Genomic DNA, 20,051 nt, shown 5'->3' on the forward strand with positions numbered 1-20,051 from the left:
GAGGAGTAATGGTCTCAAGTTATAGTGGGGGAGGTTTAGATTGGATATTAGGAAAAAACTTTTTCACTATGAGGGTGGTGAAACACTGGAATGCGTTACCTAGGGAGGTGGTAGAATCTCCTTCCTTAGAGGTTTTTAAGGTCAGGCTTGACAAAGCCCTGGCTGGGATGATTTAACTGGGAATTGGTCCTGCTTTGAGCAGGGGGTTGGACTAGATGACCTTCTGGGGTCCCTTCCAACCCTTATATTCTATGATTCTATGATTCTATGAACATGGTGTACCACAAAACAAGCATATGCTGTATCTGCTCCTCTCATGATGATACGAGACTATCTCTTAGGGCTTAAATGGTTGGGCCTTTCCATTAGTTCACTGAAGGTTCACTTAGCGGTGATCACTGCTTTCCACCAAAAGATTGATGAGACCTCAATCTTTGCTCACCCTATCACCAAACAATTCCTCCGAGGCATCCACACCCTCTCTCTGGATGTGAGGCCACATACTGTACCTTGGGACTTAAATCTTGGGCCAACCGTCCTGACTCGTCAACCGTTCAAACCTTTGGCAACTTGCTCCTTGTTACACTTGTCCATGAAAGTATCCTTTTCGGTTGCCATCACATCCATGAGACATGGGGGAGATAGAGGCACTTATGGCTGACCCCCCCCATACTATCTTTCGTAAGGATAAAGTTATGTTATACACTCATCCCAAATTCTTAGCTGAGGTGCACTCATACTTCCACATTAACGAACCTCTGCAGCTCCCAACTTTCTTCCCCAAGCCAAACGCAAATTCGTTAGAGGTGACCGTGCACACGCTGGAAGTTAGAAGGGCTTTGACCTTTTATCTGGACAGAATTAAACCATTTCGGGCTTCTCCTAAACTCTTCGTATCAGTAGCAGAACGGTCCAAAGGAGCGCACATACCAAACAGAGGCTCTCTAAATGGATATCTGGATGCATTCGGCTATGCTATCAGCTAAAAGGCACTCAGCTTCCAGCAACCATTAGTGTGCATTCCACGAGGTCTACATTGATGTCCACGGCATTTCTAAACAATGTCCCGTAGATAGACATTTGCAAGGCTGCCATCTGGGCATCCAGACACACCTTTGCCAAACATTTACGCTATCACGCAAGGCCCTAAAACAGATACTCAACTTGGCCGAGCGGTACTTTCCACTGTTTTATTTCCTACTGCAAAGCCCCTACCATCCTAAAGGGCACTGCTGTACAATCACCTGGAGTGGAGCACCCACAGGGACACCTCGAAGAAGAAGAAGGTTACTCACTTTGTGCAGTAACTGAGGTTCTTTCAGATGAGTGTCCCTATGGGTGCTCCATTACGCACCCTCCTCCCTCCTCTTCGGAGCTGGATACAGGCTCTGAGTAGAGAAGGAACTGAGGAGTCCGGATTGCACACGCAACACTTCAACAGACAACAGCGCGTGAGGCAGGCACCACCATGTATGCGCAACCTGTATGGGCACTGCAGTAAAACTCTCCGAGTGAAGGCATGGGGATGCACCTACACCTGGAGTGGAGCAATCACAGGGAGACTCATCTCGAAGAACCTCAGTTACTGCACAAGGTGAGTAACCTTCTTTTCACTCCACAGTATCCTATTAATTTTGTTTTATCTCTTTTTCTCCCTCCCCCAAATAGATGAATTTACCTCTTATCTTCTTGCCTGTTCACAAATCTCACATCGACTATCTGCTCCTCACATTCATTCTTTTCTGCCATAACATCAAAGCACCGTACATTGCTGCAGGGAATAACCTCAACATTCCCATCTTCAGGTAAGGATAATATGCTGAGCTAAACTTTAACTTGCTTTCAATAAAGCCAAAGGGGCATATGCTCAGTTGGTGTATATTGTCATAGCTCCACGCCAGCTGAGGATCTGCCCCAAATTGTTCAGGATTTGTGATAAGGGAATTTAGTCTTGTGGTCATACTTTGGAATTTACTTTGGTCCTATCTAGCTTATCTAGCTTTACTTTGGTCTTATTCGAGAGAGAGTCTTGAAAGAGAGATTCTTTAAGGAAGTTGGAAAAGGAAGACGACTTAGTTGAGACTTAGTTACTGAGTCGCTTTGAGGAAGGGGTGTATGAAGAAATCTTGATAAATGTGGGATAGCACAAGTTTAAGAGCATCTGTTCCTCTTCATCTTTGGAGACTCATTGGGATTTAGGGGAAATTAAGTGTATTCAGTTAGTGGCAGGCAACATAGAACTTTGAACACTGAGGGCTGTTTAAGTCAAATACTGCAGCACTTATCTTTGTAAGTTTTATGTCAAGTGTTGAAGGACTGAGAACACTCGCATAAGCTTTTGAAATTTGGCAGTAATGTAGGGACTAGAATTCTCGCAGAGCACTCCCTCTCTATCTTCAGTATTTATATGGCCCCCATCATTATAGAATTTGAACACCTTAAAATTTGTAATGTATTTATCCTCCCAACATCTCTGTGAGGGAGGGCAGTGCTCTTAGTCCCATTTTACAGGGTCACAAAGGGAGTCTGGCAGAGCAGGGTCCTAGACTAGTGCCCTAACCACTAGAACATTCTTCCTCTCTTTCATTTGAGGGAGAATGGCTGAGATATGCACATTGTTCTGCCTCATCTAATTTTTTCCTGAAGCTGTTGGCTGGTTTATACATTCCACTCTTTTCATATTTGACTAAAATTGGTGAATAAAATCATTTCTTGATTTGTAGCACATTGATCCGCAAGCTGGGAGGCTTTTTCATTCGGAGGAGGTTGGATGAGAACCCTCATGGACGTAAAGATGTCCTTTATAGAGCTTTGCTGTATGTGGTATGTATCTTTTCTTAATTTGCAAATATAAAATTTGATTAGTCACAGAGAAGGGGGAAAGAGCACCCATGTATGTTAGGAAAACGTAGGTTGGTTCTCTTTAACTTCATTAATTTGAACAGCATTGCCTGATGAGAAAGTGAAATTGTTTATTATCTTGATTTTAGCATGTGTGTGTGTTTTGGTACATTAGAGATAAACATCCGATGAAGTGAGCTGTAGCTTACGAAAGTTTATGCTCAAATAAATTGGTTAGTCTCTAAGGTGTCACAAGTACTCCTTTTCTTTTTGCGAATACAGACTAACACGGCTGTTACTCTGAAACTAGAGAAACTGTAAATTCTGTGCTGAGTGAAGTCCTGAATCTATGAAGTGCATGAGAGTCGAGGGTGTTCAGCACCCGTCAGGATCAAATTTTTCCCCTGTGTGAGTCTCTAACGGGGATATGGGATTGCCTTCAGTGTAAATTAACAGTAACATTAGGCCTACTGGGACAGCTTCTGATTTCACTTACACTAAGGTAAATCTAGAGTAGCAGTTCCCAAATTGTATTTGTTCATGTATTTAATGGGTGTTTGAAGTACCACATGCACACTTCTTTCTTTTGCACATTTATTTTAGGCCTCAGTAGGTTTAATTTAAGTATTTCTGGACTCTGTGGTAAAATATATCCCTAAAGAAGCCAAAAATGTTCAGTTATAATTAGGCCTGGCAGGAAAGCAAGAATTCCATTTTGTGAAAAATGTTGAGGTTTTGCCATTTGTTTACAAATTCCGATGTGGCACGAAATCAAGACATTTCAAAAATGTGTAGTGAAAAAAGAGACCACTCTAGAATAGCCAGTAGCCCTGCGGTTAGACCACACATCTGGGATATTGGACATCTAGGTTCAAGTTCCTAGCCTAAAAGGCAGAGTGCCCTAATACTGGATTATGCTGTTCTATGGTCTCTCATATTTATCAGAAACTTCATGATGGAAAACCTTCCTGATGAAAGTTGAATTGAAACTGCTCTGTTTCCATGAAAAGTTTTGGTTTTGTCAAATCAGCATTTTCCATAAAAAGTTTAATTGAAAAGTTCCCAACCAGCTGTAATTATAACATCCTTTGTAAACATCTCAAGTTTTTAGACAGTCCATCAAAAAGAAACATAATGAGGCAGCCGTTATTTCTTTCATCTTACTCAAATTATAAGAAACAATTAAATGTCATAAATGCTTTCTTGATATGCTATGGTATGCCATTAACTACACTCAGTGGATTGTCTCTTTTTAACTTATCTAGTCTAAGTTTTAAATTCCTGCTAATTTTATCGGAATTATTACTGAACAGTAGCCAGAATTCATTTAGCTTCCTGTCTGACAAAATTTAAATCAAGAAAATTATGAAATATTTTGAGAAAGCTCTGGGAGAGAATAAGAGAAGTGCCATTACAAAGAACGGTGCACGTGTGCAGCAGGGCAGGGGCTCAGAGGGCAGATATAGAGAGATGGGGGCGGGACGCTTGGCTGGAATTGGAGGGGCTTCAGCTCCACGAAGCATCTTGCTCTTCAGCAGAATGCTGGGCATGCTGCACAGTGGCTCCCCCTGCTGAGAAGAAGCTCAAATTATAGCCAGCTGGCTGCTGTCCTGGTGAACAGCCAGGCAGTTCTCCTTAGTCCTGTAGCCAGGCTTTTATCCACTGGTTCTGGCCAACAATCCTTCCCTCTCTACCTCTTGCAGCAGCTCCCTGTGTGGGGCCCTTTTATCTCATGCTCCCTGCAACTGTAGGTTTTGCAGTGGCTCTGAACTGGCCCTGAACTCATGTGTCTTTTCAGATGAGAGAGGCTCTGGCACTGTGATATGGAACTTTGCAAAATCGCCCCGGTAGCTGGAGCTGTGTGATTTGGTGCAAGCTGAAGGCTAGGCCCAGCAAAAAGCTAGGCAACTGTGCACAACTTGAGAGTGCAGTTCCCACAGCATTCAATACACTGCTAAATAAAGCTACTATGATGACATGGTCGTACAGAGTTACTCATCGAAATTGCTGAAAGTGTACAGGAGGGTGTTTTGCTTCTCAGGCATTGTAGGATGTACTGAAGTGCATGGAATGACTTTTTATTTGAAACCAAAATATTTTAAAAAGAATTTTGGTGCATCATTTCCAGCAAGCTCTCATGCCACCCTGCCATACATGTACAAAAATTTGGGAACTCCTACCCTACTGACTTTGTTGAAATCCAGAGAAGAGAATAATTTAGGTGTCTTTAAAATATTTAATTATTGCTAGGTTGCTTCTTTTTGGTTTTGCAGCTGAAGTGATGTTTTAAAGTCCATGGTATTACTTTGGATATAGATTAGTGTAACTGGGATCAGAATTTGGTTGTATAAAACTCTAATTTCCTCTTATAATTCTTGATTATTCTTGCAGATTTGTATTTATTTCAGCTCCAGTTTTGTAAAGAGGATTCTATTGCTGATATGGAATTTCTATGTCTGTATCATTAGTTTTTTTTGTTCTTTTACTCACTGTCCCTTTAGCACATAGAGGAGTTGCTTAGACAGCAGCAGTTCTTAGAGATATTCCTGGAAGGGACGCGTTCTCGGAGTGGAAAAACATCCTGTGCCAGAGCAGGTCTCTTATCTGTGGTGGTAGATGCTCTCTTCACAAATGCCACCCCTGACATACTAATTATACCTGTGGGAATCTCCTATGATCGCATCATTGAAGGTCACTATAACAATGAACAGCTGGTAAGAAGCAACTGAAGACTTATTGTCTTGCCTCGGGGATTTTCTGCTTAAGTAAAAATGTATCTAATTTTTGTGCTAGCACTGGTATGCCATGAGTGCTTTAACTTTTTGTGTCAGAATTAAAAATGCAACGTAATGTGAATCATGAAAGCTTTCTAGGTCAAGTACTATCTTGATATTTGAGTCTTGTATATTACTAGATACAAATTCATCACTTAACAAATACAAATAATAATAAGGATAAAAGCCATATGATTCCCTAGGCTTTTGTCATGGCTCTACTCTTTGACTTTTAAAGCTGCATGTCAAAAGACCTGGATTTATTGTAACTGTGGTTATGCTTCCGTAAAATATCAATGAACTTTTAATTGTAAATGAACGTTGGTTTTTGCTTTTCAATGTTTGCAGGGGAAGCCTAAGAAGAACGAAAGCCTTTGGAGCATAGCCAGAGGAGTCTTCAGAATGCTGCGGAAGAATTACGGTTGTGTCAGAGTAGACTTTGCACAACCATTTTCCTTAAAAGTAAGTTTCATATTCATAGAAACACTTAAGTTCTTATGAATTCTTAGCCGCTTTAAAATGCGGGAAACCACAAGCTAAACTGTTGGTGCAGAAGTATTGTTTTCAGCCTATCAATGCAATGAAGCTGTTTTTCCAAAAATTCACTATTTGATACCCCTGAGAAGATTCATAGGGTGTTGGTCCATGGTATGAAGTCCAGTACAGGTACAAGTGTTATAACATAATGTCAGACCAGACTGAGTCATTGGACATAAAGCCAGTATTTTTCTTCCATGAGTGATCAATAATAGAGGAAAGTAAAAATTCCCCATGATGCATCTGATCAATTGTGTATTGCTGTACAAAAAAATGGGGAAATATATTTCCTGTACAGTAGTTGACTGTCAAATAGTTTTTTATCTTTAAGTCTTACTCAGCAATATGTATTAAAATGTACAGAATTTCAGTTTGAAAAACAAAGCTAATTTTGGCAACCCAAACAAAATTGCCAGTCAACCTGGGTTTATAGAAAGTAGACACAGTCAAATTAATTTAATATCTTTTAGCTGAGATTGAGTTTGATAATGGAAATAATGTTGATGTAATATACATATACTGCTGTAAGGCATTTGTGAACAAGCGGTGCAAGCTGAGTAGAGAGCTGTCTTTGAAAATTTACCCCTAATTATTTAAGTAGCTTTGCTTGAAGGTAAATGTTTTCCTGACCAGCAGGCAGAGTGGGTATATGGACTGCGGAAACAGTCTTTATTATAGGAACCAGAAGAACATAATATCCTGAAGACAGAGTAACTTAAGTGGTAACCTTTAAAGACAGAAGTTTTAGTTGTTTGTTAAAAGCATAGAATTCTTGAGGTCCAGTCATGTGCTGTACCTCCTGAGAAACACAGCACAGAAGATACAGCTGAGAGGATGGGGGGCAAAGGTGGTTTTAGACACCTTCCTGCTGCCTACGTTCTGGGAAGTGTAATTTACAACAGTCTCCCCATGGTTGCCTGAAGTTTGTCACTGCCAGAATTTCTGTAGTGGTGTTCATCTGTGGAGATGCCCTGAATGCTAGAGTCGGTGAGGAGGCAGTATAAGACCATTAATGTCATCCATATGCTGCTCCTCCACTGGGGACTTGATATTGCTCCCATTCAAATCAATGGGAAACCTCCCATTCACTTGAATGGTGCAGGATCTATCCCCAAGGGAGTTTCTGCCAAAGTGGTGCAGGGGAATCTTTCCCTTGGGTTTTTTTTTTTAAATTGCAGTATTTTCCCCAAACTAACAATTCTGTTTAGAGAGAAAGCTTCTCCTCTACCTGATGCTAACTCCAGACAGAACCACCAATGCACCAGTGAAGAAACTGTAGTGATCTTCACACAATCTCGCCTCTATTTTTTTGTACTTACTATTTCATGGTTGCTTTTTTTTTTTTTTTTTTTGGATTTGTACAAATAAGATTGCAAAATTTGCTGTTAGATGTTACAATTAATGGAAAAATGTACAAATAAGTATTATATTTACAGGAATACCTAGACAGCCAAAGTCAAAAACCTATGCCTGCCATGCTATCTTTGGAGCAAGCTCTCTTACCAGCTATACTTCCTTCACGGTAGGATGTTTTTCTGGAACCTTTTTGGTAGTATTTTTGGATTAATGTATATTTCAAGTAGTGCCTGGTAGTTATATCCTACGAATAATTAAACTGTTTCCCATGTAACCCTTATGGAAAAATCCTATAAAATAGAACACAAACATGAAAATTTTACTCTAGGATTTTTAAACTATCCTATACAATTCTAATAAATTGAAGAATATATTCCTGCTGTAGAACTCCTGTTCAAATAAACTATGGGAATGTTATCATTCTCTGTTAAATTCTGTGTAGTTTTAGAATAATTAAGTGAACTTTATTGGTTTAATAAATTTTAAATTCTATAGGACTGTTGTACAAGGAAAGAAAATGACACATTTTGAAACATATCTTTTTTAAAATCTCCCACATAATCTAGATATTATTTCTAATTACTCTAAGATGAAAGGCATGTATTCATTCACTCACTAATGATTTCTGATTCAGCACTATACAATGATTGCCAGGGCTGTTGTCAGTGAGCTCCCGTCTGTTAATAACTTTGCTCAAAATGTAAAACTGTGTTGTGGAGATATTCCTGAATTTTAGACTATTTTATATTTAATTTTTAGTAATTTTCATGGCTTGTTTAAGCCTGTGTGGTACTACTTGGCTACTCTGATACTTGGTTCCTGTAAAGAGAAGTTGAGTAAGTCATTTGTCTTTAAAGCATTGTCATGCCATGCCATACCCTTGTTTTGATATGCAAAACAGCTGGACTGAAAACTCTCTTCTAAAAAGGTTTGCATAATATGTTTGTTGTTGCTCAAATTCATTAAAGGAAGGGATTGTGGGACATGTCTGATGTAATGGAGAAGTCTGAATAGCCAAAGAACAAAGTGAATACTCTATGTTGCTTTTCTTAGAAGGTCTAGGAATATGTGTTATAACATGAAGAAAGAGTCTGGAATATGTTGAGAAAAGTAGTTAATGAGAACTTTGTGGGACTTGTAATGCTTAAAGACATTTTTGTATCCTTGTTAGAATGTCTGATTTTATTTGGGCATTATAGTTCATTTAATGTTTGTAAATGATGATGATGTAGGTTAGAATTTGACAAGACTTGGATGTTTTCACACCATAAATTATTTGTATGCTATCTTCAGGCCTAATGATGTTGTGGATGAAGGTACAGAGGCTGCGCTGGGTGATTCCAGGGATTTATCCAGTGAGCCCTTTAGAAGACAGTTGATAGCCAACTTGGCTGAGCATATATTGTTCAGTAAGTATAGAATCAATCATATGTATTGACTGTATATCTTGGTCCTCTGACTGCATTTACTAATTTACCATTTGATAGCATTTTTACTTGGCTGAGGGTGATTTCTTTTCAGGTAAGAATTTTGTTTACTTAAACACTTAAAATCTCATCCCTTTTTAAATGAAATTGTCTCTCTACGGCATTCTTATTTCATTTGCTCTGATACATTTACGTTCTTTAGGCCTGTATCCTGGGTTGCTGCTGACTTGCTATAAGTGTTTGAGTCAACTGTTGTGCATTTACATTCCTTTTGGCAAGAAGTAGGAAATTGCCCCCAGAGGTAGAGCTGTTGAAATCACCATGTCTTTAAAGAATTACTTGAGTTTGTGTATCTGCTTATCCAACCATTGTCCGGCTTTGTAGGTTCTATAATATGCAGTTTGGACACCAGGTCAGATACGTGAACAAAGACATAGCTATAAATAATGGTACTTAGTTATATATTTTAGCAAATGTTTGAGACAGACTTCTTCACTCATGCTTATTAATTAAAACCACTTTGGTCAGTTAATGTTTTACATTTCTAAAGTACTACAAAAATGTTGAGTAATCATCTCAGCCCCTTTCCTAGCTAGGTATGTGTAATCACCCCATGTTACACATGAAGAAAATGAGGTTCTGAGAGTTGGGGTGATTTGCCAAAGGCTGCATGGCAAGTTAGTGACAGAGTAGGCTGGAACTCTAGAGTTCCTCTGGCTTGTTGCTCTTTGATTAGTCCCTTAAAGTACATTACAGCTTGTTGAAAATGTAAAGCCCTATAGAAATGTGTAAGGGCCATCTATAATTATTAGTTGATTCATGCTATCTGTCATTTTATGCCATACTAATGACTTGTTAAGCATTTCAGATGCTTAACAGGTCAACATAGCTTTGTTTTGTTTGCTTCTAGCTGCTAACAAGTCATGTGCTGTGATGTCAACACACATAGTTGCCTGTTTGCTGCTCTACCGACATAGGAAGGTAAGGCTATATTGCTTCTGAAATAGCCATATGCTATCCAGTGGTGAGAAAAGTGTGCACTTCAATATTACATTAAAATAATTTGAGAGATTTCAGCTAGCTTATTATAATGGGTGTTCCAGTTAATGGTGGGTACTTAAAGATATTGTGCTACTTTGATTTCAGTTATCATTAGGCTTGGCAGAATTCAATTTTTATTTTTTTTTATAATTTTGACAGATAATATTGATGGTTTTTAAAAGCATTTTGTAGGTTTTTATCAAAATTTTCATACTTGTGTAAAATTATGACATGTTAATGGTGGAGGGGGGGAAGACTAATTATTTAATGACCGTAGATGCTGAGATTAAAAGTTAAAACGGTATAACCAGTAAAACTCAAATTGTCAACATTACATGTCAAAATATACAAAGTAAATATCCTTAAATCAAACTTAAATTTTGATTATCAGTGGAAATATATTTTTGTCAGCTTGCATATGTATGATGAAATCTGTTTACTGAATTTTCCTGATAGAAATCAAGTCTTTCCAATCCTAGTTATCATTGAAGAAAAAGGAACCTTTTCCTAAAAATTTAACAAAAAACCCTGTCATCCCATGTTAATTTTAGGATTTATCTGTGATTCTAAAAAGCAATAATTTTGTTCCTTTTTATTGTTAATGGGTGGTGGTGCTTTGTTTTGTTTTTTGTTTTGTTTTTTGTTTTTTTTGTTTAAAATCTGTTATTTCAAATCGTTGTAGCTGGACAAATTGCTGAACTATTATTATGTTTGTTTTCAATTTATATTTTATGATGGAATGATACTAATGTGTAACTGAATTTTAATGTGTGGCTCCTAAAGAAAGATACAATTATTCATTGCTACACTCTCTCTTTTCCATTTTATTTAAAATTCCTCACCACCCCACCAATCCAGAGCTCTAGGTACATGTTCAGAAACTAAAATAAAACATACAAATTAGAAGAAAAGGTCAAAATATAGACTCCCCCCAAAACTAGGGTATTATCACTTTCCAGTTCAATCCAATCGTTCCCCTTTCCTATAGAGAGAATCTGGGAAAACAGATGTGCTTTGCAACAGGATCTGAAGCTCAGCAAATATGGCTTTTGGTAAACTGAGAAAGGAAGTAAGTTCCAGAGTTGAGAAAATGTTCTTCCTCAAGCCTCCTATCAATTAAAAAAAAAGGTCTGTTAGCAAAAATATCTCAGGTGATCATATGACACAATGGCAGGTGAGGGAGATGTGATCTCTAAGGAACACTGGTTCTGACCCTCCTAGGGCTTTATAGCCTGTGAGATGCACTACTAAACAAACAAAGCAGTCACATCTTGCACTAGCTGTAGTTTCTGGGTGGTTTTAAGGTGTAGCCCCATGTAAAGCATTTTGTAGCCGTCCAATTGGAGCACAGTCATGGATTACTTTGGTAAAGTCTGCTTTCGAAGAAAAGATTTGTTCATGTGATAAGTTGTGCTTTGGATTATTACAAATTTATTATGCATTTGATTTATTTACTGTGTTTGGAGATTACAGATAAATTTAACCTGTCCTCTTAACATTTTGTCTTGGGTTAGGGTTAGAGTTTGTTATTTAATCTTGTGACTCTGGTTCTTCAGGGAATTGACCTTTCCAAGCTGGTGGAAGACTTCTTCTCTATGAAGGAGGAGGTCTTGGCCCGTGACTTTGACTTGGGATTTTCAGGAAATTCAGAAGATGTTGTCATGCATGCCATCCACCTATTGGGGAACTGTGTAAATATCACAAACACCAGCCAAAACAATGAGTTCTTCATCACTCCCAGCACAACTATTCCTGCTGTCTTTGAACTCAACTTCTACAGCAATGGTGTACTGCATGTCTTCATCAAAGAGGCCATTATTGGTATGTACTGGTTTTTAGCAGAAGATTTGTTTGTATGAAGGCTTTATTTTTCTTTTAATCGTTCCCCCGTGGCCTCTCCCCCCGAAAAGTAATACATGAAGTAAAACCATCTGCACAGAAATAACCAGTTTCCAAACAATTAAATTATCTAGGGTCAGAAAATTATTCCACCTGCCCTCTACCCCATATTCACCATTAAACATATAGCTGAATGAATGCATTGTGTTTTTTTCATTCTCCTTGGCAGTCTCCATGTATTGGCCACTGCCAGAAACAGGGACCTAACTTTATGGACCAGTGATCTGATCCAGCATGGTAGATGTTCCTATCTTGGGAATATTTTAATAAGATTAGTTAATGGTTGGATCTGAATCATTATTTAACTTTTACACACAGTGGTATAATCTTTTATTGTTTAGTAGCTTTGTTATCTTTTAAAATGTTTCCTTCAGTTGTGCACCATTGTAGTTCATGTATATAGGATGATTTTGCTTTAGTCAATTGATAGTTTTCAGTTATGTGTGTAATGGATGTCAGTTTTTAAGCTTGTATAACTTTCCTGTTAATAAACCTAAGTCTCCCATATTAAAAAACTCTGTAGGAAAACTAACCACCCTTGTATTCACATTTCTACGCTAGCCTGCAGTCTTCATGCAGTGCAGAGTAAAAGGTATAGAAATGGCATCAATAGCGTTCCTCCCAACATGATTAGCCAAGAACAACTGGTCCGCAAAGCCGCCAGCTTGTGCCACCTGCTTTCCAATGAAGGCGCTATATCCTTGGTAAGCGAAGTTCATCATAGTGCTTGTCCATAACTCCAACTCCATTCTGTTAGTGTCTGTCTTCATTATTCTAAATAGAATGGATTTTTTTTTTAACTGCACTCTGTTTCTAATGTAGTTGTTTGGTCTTAATACATTTACTTTAAATAAAACGTATATGATCCATTACATGGATGTCCCATCCCCAGCAATGCTAAGAGGGAAATACCATTGTTTTAATTTGTTTCAGCAAAATGTCTCTACTTCTCAGTTGTGTAGCTGAATTAGTCTAGCTCACTTGAAACCATTTCTAGACAAATAACATGAATGATGTGAGCTTGACAAGTCAATTCATTAGCTGAGATTTTCTGAGCCAGGGGAGACGACATCAATCAACATGGTGCTCATGATATGGTTTAGATGTTTGCTGTGTGTGTAGTGAATACCTGTTGGCCATGCAAGTGAGCAACTGATAGTACTGGCAATGAGCTTGGAATATTTCTGCTATTCTAGTACTAGGCCTCTCCTGCGAAGAGACTGCTTGTCAAACTATACAGTGACTTTGATCTAAACAAACTTAAACTGTGAAGTCAAGACTACCAAACTCTTTGCACGTGTGACTGCAGTCAAATTGAAATCGGGTCTCCAGATTTTAAAGGCATTTTCCCAATTTATAGATTACCTCAGTAGTCATATTGCACATCATCAAATATTTATCAGTGATTTTACCCATGACTTACGGTAAACCAATAAAGGAACAGTGGCAAATACCGCAGTTTTAACTTTATAAATACTGATTATCTTTTAAAAACAATGTGTCTCCTGTTCTTTTTAATAAGTGTCCACCTAGAATCTTAGAAATACATGTTCTCCTCTTATAGATTTAGTTCTGATATTGGGAAACTTTGCTGCAGTTTCCCAGCCCCCTCTTCTTTCTTGTTGTTTGAATGGAGCATAAATTATGTTTGATTTCTTGTCTGGGTGCAATGCAATTTGAGGAAGAGAGCTGATTATTACATTTATACTCCTTATTCTACCTTTGAGGGTAATGATTGTTTGTTTTTCTTAATCTGGTGGACGTTGCCCTACTTTTCAGTGGTTATAATCTGGTGGGGAATTTTGATTCTAAGATTTTTCAAGGAGTTTCTTTAAACTATAGGAGAATTTGTGGAATAGGTCTTGCAGCTTTTATATTTATGAAGATTTTGTTCCAAACTGCTCAATGATTAGCACTTATTCATTTTAACAAAATAATAGTATAAGATGTAAAAGTCCTTTTATGTCACCTGGTCCAGCTCCTTGCCAGTGAAAGAGTCTCCATATCTCAAATGCTTTGTCCAGTCTAATTTTAATCATCCCATTCGTGGATTTTTTTGAAGGGTACGTGAGTGTAAGAGAAGAATAAAGCATGCACTAATGGAGTGGGAGCATTGATAAAGAATTGAGGAACTTGCTTAAAAGGGACATAGCTGTATATAAAAAAATATGCTGGTTGACTAGGGAAAAAGAATCTATAAGAGATTAATTTTAACTTCTTTTTTTTATTTTTGTTAAGCCTTGTCAGATGTTATACCAAGTTTGCCACGAGGCAGTCGAAAGGTTTATACAATATGGCATTCTTTTGGTGGCAGAGGTAAGATGATTAGTTTGTTTTTTTTTTTGTTCTTCGATTTGCCTGCAGTCTTGGAATCCTTTGCTTCTCACTAACTATATGACTTATTCCAAGTATCTAAACAGGCACTTTTTCTCTTGAAGTGCATAACAATTAAGGCAATCCTAAACTGAAATGTCTTTATTCTTTTATTTTAAAGCACAAGGTATTCTGGCAGAATCACTTTTTGATGTTATGGATGACAACGTATATGGGAGCAGGATCCTAATAAAGCTAGTGCTGCTTATGATGATGATTACACCAGCTCTTAAAGTGGGCTGTGGTGATTATCTTTTAATATTGAAGTCCTTGTAAATTTCAATCACTGTGTAATACAGCTCATCCTTAGCTCCTGTATGGTCCCTTTGCTCTGGTACAGCAGCTCAAAGGGACCAGGGGTAACTGGGGATTCCCCAATACATGGGAATCCACAGGTGATGCAGCCCTAAGACAGCTCTAGTGTGCACCCGGTTCTCCTAGTGGTCTCAGGGATCCAGGAATTGCAAAGTCAAGATATCTTTACTTCCCACATTCTACAGCACTGCAGCAAATGCAGCATGGCTGGACTAAGAATGGAGTCAGTAATTTCTGTCTTCCAGATTTGTGTCCTTCGGGGAATCTCATAACACAATTTTTTTTGATAAGTGAGTAAAAAGATTAATGTATCATGTTGCATTTTTTCCATGTCAGAATCATACCACAGCTCCGTGACAATTATAAATTAAAGTAGTGGAAAAAATAAGACAGTTACATATACTTGGCTGCTTCCTTCTTTCAGTTCTCCTGTTTGAAGGGAAACTACATCCTGTGCTTTGATGACCCTTGTTCAGCTCCACTCCGTTGCACCTCTTGTGGTATCCCAAGTTTCCCTTTTAATGTGTAGTTACAGAGGTAGAATTCACTTCACCTGTTCTCTGGAGACAGATTTTCCTGGCTCTAAAACTCTCTTGTTCTCTGGATGTGTTACCTACATTTATACATAAAATGTTGGCATATAATCATGTATTACAATGCAGTCTCTACATGAAGCATTTCTTATCCTCTGAATCCTATTCTTATTTACTTAATGTTCCAGGCTCCAGGAAAAAAATAGGTGTGTATAATGGCATAAATGTCTGTTATGTCTTTGCCTCTCAAAGCATGTGTCTTGTCTTAGGGGCTTTGTTATGAACCTATATTGTCTGTCTCCCATCTGTCATTACCATCAATAAGTGGGATAGAAGTGGCTTACAGGTCATATATAAAGCTTGTCTGTCTTCTCTTGACTTGATTGTCTGATATCTGATTTCTCAGCATGTTTTTATACATATCTATTTGCTGTGTAAAACTTTCTTACAGTCACGACACTCATAAGTACCAAGACATGATCTGTCTTGGTTCTTATATTAGGCCCCTCCAGTGTGGTATCTGAATGCCAGACAAACAGAACACCATCCTGTTCTCTGATACTAAGGAATCAAATGATACTGTTGCAGTTATTTCCTATTTCTTCTGCACAGGCTTGCATGATTCTGTTACTGCCTTAGCTGAAATTCTAGATACCTTACTCATTTTCAAGTACTTTCCATGATCAGAATTATTAGGTTGGGTTGCTCTTAGTCCATTTGCCCATTCAGTTCAGACTAACAGGAATATTTCCTAATTTCTAAGATTCTCTGTACAGTTTTCCTAATACAATCTCACCATCAGTTTCTGCAAGATTTATTTCAAGTATTGTCTCCAGGCTGTACCACTGCTCTTGTCAGTTGTGTATATACTAATATTTTCTCTTTTTTTCTTTTTCTTTGATGCTGTCTATCCTATCAATCCCATTTGCTTCACCTTGCATCCTTCTAACTCATTTCTCTGTGTAATTCTGAGGACTATCTATCTAGTCTGTTTTTTACCTGAGAGACACAGCAAGTCCATTATATATATCTTCTATATATTAGGTGAAAGAGAAAAACTAGGGACTTCATGTTTAATACAATTTAAAAGTATACATTATTAGTGGCAAACTGTGGGGAATAATCACCATTTCCCTGTTTAGGACAGTTGTGGTATGTTTTCTGGGTACTTTTCCAACTTAACCTCTGAGAAACATATCTGTGATCAACAGAAGCCTGTCAGTTGTCTGTGGCGTCTGCATCACCTTGTTTTTATTTTTATTTTTTTTTCCAGTTTATTTCTTTACAGCTGATACCTGTACATTTAGGTCTATCTGACTGTCATATTAGTTTGAACTTTTGCCATCCGTAGCTTTTCATGGTTTCTCTTTTTCCCTTTGACTCCACTGTCCACTCTATTGAACGTTATGAGCTGAAACTCTCCTAACACATCGCATCTCTTCATTTAATTTTTCCTTTGTCACTGACTTTGTTACTTGGTTTAAAATAAAACCCTCAATTACAGTAAGATTGGACAGATATTACTTCATTTTCTACAAAGACCCGTCTGTCTCTCTCATAGATGGCATGAAGATGAATACTCTGTACTCGGTCTCTGTTATGCTATTGTTTGAATCCTGCCAGGCGGGAACAGGATTAATCTAATTTTAATCACATCTCTCAGCATAAGAATTCTTGTAGCCTCTTAGTCCAGCTGCTTCACATTCATGAGATCTTGAAGCAATTCTCTACTATGTTTCTTACCTATGTGTGATTGTGAGTCAATGAGACTCAAGTCCCCTTTTACTTTTGAGCATCTACTTGAAATTTCTAGGGCTTCGTGCTTCTGAGAACATGTAAGTAATTTCTAATTTACTATATTACTACTACAGTGATTTTGTTCATCGGACTAATAAAGCTGATGTCAGAGGTCCATTTGTGTCTGTCCCCCTTTTTAATACTCTTTCCTAGTTAAGGGTGGGTCGTCTGAGTCAGTCATATTTTCACTTCATCTTGTCAGCCGTGCTACCTGCCTGATTACTGAACAGGATTGCCACTTGACTTCTTTGTAAGTCCCTTCTTTGAATCTAACACAGCAATGTTCAGACTCCTAAGCAGTCACATCCTTGATTATTTTCACCAAGATCTGAGGGAGCTTTTGTAATATAAACCCTCTCTCTGACTGATTTATAATCCTTCTGAAGATATATTTTTACCAACAGTTTGTCCCTTTTGGAACATTTCTCCAAAATGGCTCCTACCTCCATACATTGATCTGTTAGGTGGAGCATTTCTGACACATCTCAGTCTCCATGTGATAATAGTAAATCATTGTCTAAGTAGGTATAGAGGCTTGTCGCTTCTCTGTTGCAGGTTAGTCCCTTACGCACCTGCATAGGGAGTGTCAGCTTGGTAGAATTCCTTTCTGGTGAGATGGGTTCCTCGGCATACCAGATGAATTCCTCCTACAGATACTTCTACGCTATCTGATCCTGACCATCCCCAGTCTTGCCTTGAAACTCTTTAAGTACCCATTAACTTGGTCTGACCTTAACGCATTCTCATGCCTTTAATCCATTTCGTAAGACCATAGTCGTCTCCTTAATTATATTGATATTATAGTGATCACACACAAGCCCCTAAGAATTTTCACAGGTCTTTGTAAAGTGCCAAGCCCAGTTGCATAATAGACTCTTAGTGTCATGGTCAGGTTTTGTTGCTTCCCTCTCTCATTCTAGTCTGAAAAGAAACTGAATGCCCTTCCTGTTGAAGGTAGATATTTCCCTGTCTGTCACACACAAGAGTCAACCTCTAGCCAAACGCTGTCTATCCCCAACTAAGTAAAATTAGTTAAGGGTGCAATATGTTGAAACCTAAGCCACTGCAGTTCAGTTCAGCTAAAAAGAGAACTTGAAAAAAAATAACAGGAATATAAAAATAAGCCCCCTTATTCAACCAGGATGACCTCCACAGAGCAGATAAAATACTCATTGGAGAATGGTACATTCCTCTTACTGAAAATGTAAGACATTCGGAGTGATACAGGCCTGGAAATGAGAGCATGTAGAACATGGAGTTTTCCAGATGAAACCTATGTTGTCAGAAATTAGCTACCTGTAAACTTCAGTGTCTTTCTTATGGTAGCTGATTTAGCATATATACAATTTTTGTGTGCGTGTTTTCTTCGTCACTTTTAGATTTCTAACCATGTCTCTATCCTTTCCCATGGACATATGCATATTGCAAACATTAACAGATTTTACAAGAAAATGAGCCAGAGACCAATGAACTCTCCTGAGCCATTCGTGATGGCGTAGTAAACACCACCTCACTGACACTCTTGCTAACACATGCCCCTCTCGAAAGCCTGAGGAAGCATATATTTTGCATCATGTTCTGATGGTCAGACTCAGAGCCTCTTACTGCAAATGGAGAAGTGAGTTTGAGTGAAGGACACTTCTCTGTAAATGCATTGCCAGCAGTCCCCTCCTAAAGTAAACTGAGTGCTGTTAACTAAGGTAGCTCAGCTGATCTGATGCAGCACTAGGAGAGAAGTGGTATCTCAGGGATTCAGAACAAATCATTTAGAGCATTTTAGATTAAAACCAACTCTTTGAATTTTCAACCAGTATAGAGAGAGTATGGAGACAAATGCAGCAAGCACATGATTACAAGAGGTAAGTAGCACTTAACAAACTTGCTGCTGAATTCTGTACTAGCTTGAAATTTTCAATTGGTCTTCAAGTATAGCAGCATGTAAAGCGCATTCAGTAATCCATCCTTGGGTTGACAAAGTTATAGATCACTGTAGTGAAATCCACATCCAAAAAAAGTCCTACCTTCTAGTGAAACACAGGTGAAGAAAAAGTTCTCTTGACATCTGCTGCCTACTGAAGTGCCTCTCTCTCGAGAGGATCCAGCAAGACTCCCCAACTTGAGCCCCTCTCTTTCATGTGATGGGCAGACTTTCCCAGTCAAGGGAGAAGAAACAACCTTTACCAATTCTTCTGATTTGTTTCTATCCACTTACTTCAGTCTTGTGTGGATTGGGTCTCGGCCAGCACATCCTCATTGTGAGCCCCAGTGTGCAAAGTACTGGTAAATCACTAAGGGGTGATATCAGGTCACCTGAGATTAAAATATAGCACTGGTTGTCACCTGGATTTGTTTTTCTGAATAGTTACCTTTTTCTCCCCTCCCCACTTCTGATTTAAGCAAGATGATCAGGAGGATATTAGCCCTAGCCTTACAGAGCAGCAATGGGGTAAAAAGCTTCCTGAACCCTTGTCTTGGAGAAGTGATGAGGAGGATGAAGACAGTGACTTTGGAGAAGAACAGAGGGATTGCTACCTGAAGGTACTGTATATAAAGCTAACAGCAATAGTCAGGCCTATTATGTTAAAGTTTAAGTAAATCTTAGTTTACAAGTTCAGTTGGGGAAAATAATAAGATTTATTTTTCTGATCATTCCCAGCATTAAAGTCTGCAATAGTCTGCTACAATCAGTAAATCGTCCTTTCTCTCTCTTCACACCCTCCACCCCCCCCAAAAAAAAAAAAAAAAAAAAAGACCAGCTCTGTGAGGAAACTTCAGACAGCCTGCTGGCAAAGTCTACATAACTGGGGTGGAGTGGCCATTATGGTGAAAACTACTACAGGCTTTAGTATCCTACAGGGTTCTAAAGTTTGTACTGTATTACTAATAACACAGTGTACCAAACGTGGGCATATACTGCTCGTGCATATTTTTCTGACTCAAATGTGGTGTACTGTTTCTTATGTGTACAGTGTTTTATATTTGTGCATGTGTGTACGTTTTTAATTTGTGACCCAAGACATGTCAGAAGATATGATTTCTTGATTCAAAAAGCTACTGCATAGTCCCCTTCTGTGGTCAGCCTATAGTTTCCTTGCTAGAAATTCAGTTATATTGTTTCTTCTTGGAAAGCAAATTGTGAGTTTTGTTGCTGGTTTGTT

The 20,051-nt window shown here is 38.4% G+C and overlaps 1 protein-coding gene across 5 annotated transcripts in view; it reads left to right on the top strand.

The window, feature by feature from the left end:
- The window catches only part of GPAM (glycerol-3-phosphate acyltransferase, mitochondrial), a 43,872-nt gene that overhangs the window by 20,203 nt on the left and 3,618 nt on the right, over positions 1-20,051 (top strand). For 4 of the 5 annotated variants that reach the window (XM_048857884.2, XM_048857883.2, XM_048857885.2 and 1 more), the window contains 11 exons: positions 1,669-1,805; positions 2,724-2,823; positions 5,343-5,555; positions 5,964-6,077; positions 7,589-7,674; positions 8,802-8,917; positions 9,846-9,916; positions 11,533-11,797; positions 12,437-12,579; positions 14,114-14,191; positions 19,291-19,431. In XM_048857884.2, the coding sequence (XP_048713841.1) occupies positions 1,669-1,805; positions 2,724-2,823; positions 5,343-5,555; positions 5,964-6,077; positions 7,589-7,674; positions 8,802-8,917; positions 9,846-9,916; positions 11,533-11,797; positions 12,437-12,579; positions 14,114-14,191; positions 19,291-19,431 (1,464 nt within the window). Of the gene's footprint in view, positions 1-1,668; positions 1,806-2,723; positions 2,824-5,342; positions 5,556-5,963; positions 6,078-7,588; positions 7,675-8,801; positions 8,918-9,845; positions 9,917-11,532; positions 11,798-12,436; positions 12,580-14,113; positions 14,192-15,284; positions 16,016-19,290; positions 19,432-20,051 lie in introns of those variants that run through there. The other variant, XM_048857888.2, reaches the window with a different exon arrangement.

This window comes from Caretta caretta, chromosome 7, assembly GCF_965140235.1.
Source record: "Caretta caretta isolate rCarCar2 chromosome 7, rCarCar1.hap1, whole genome shotgun sequence".
NCBI lineage: Eukaryota > Metazoa > Chordata > Testudines > Cheloniidae > Caretta > Caretta caretta.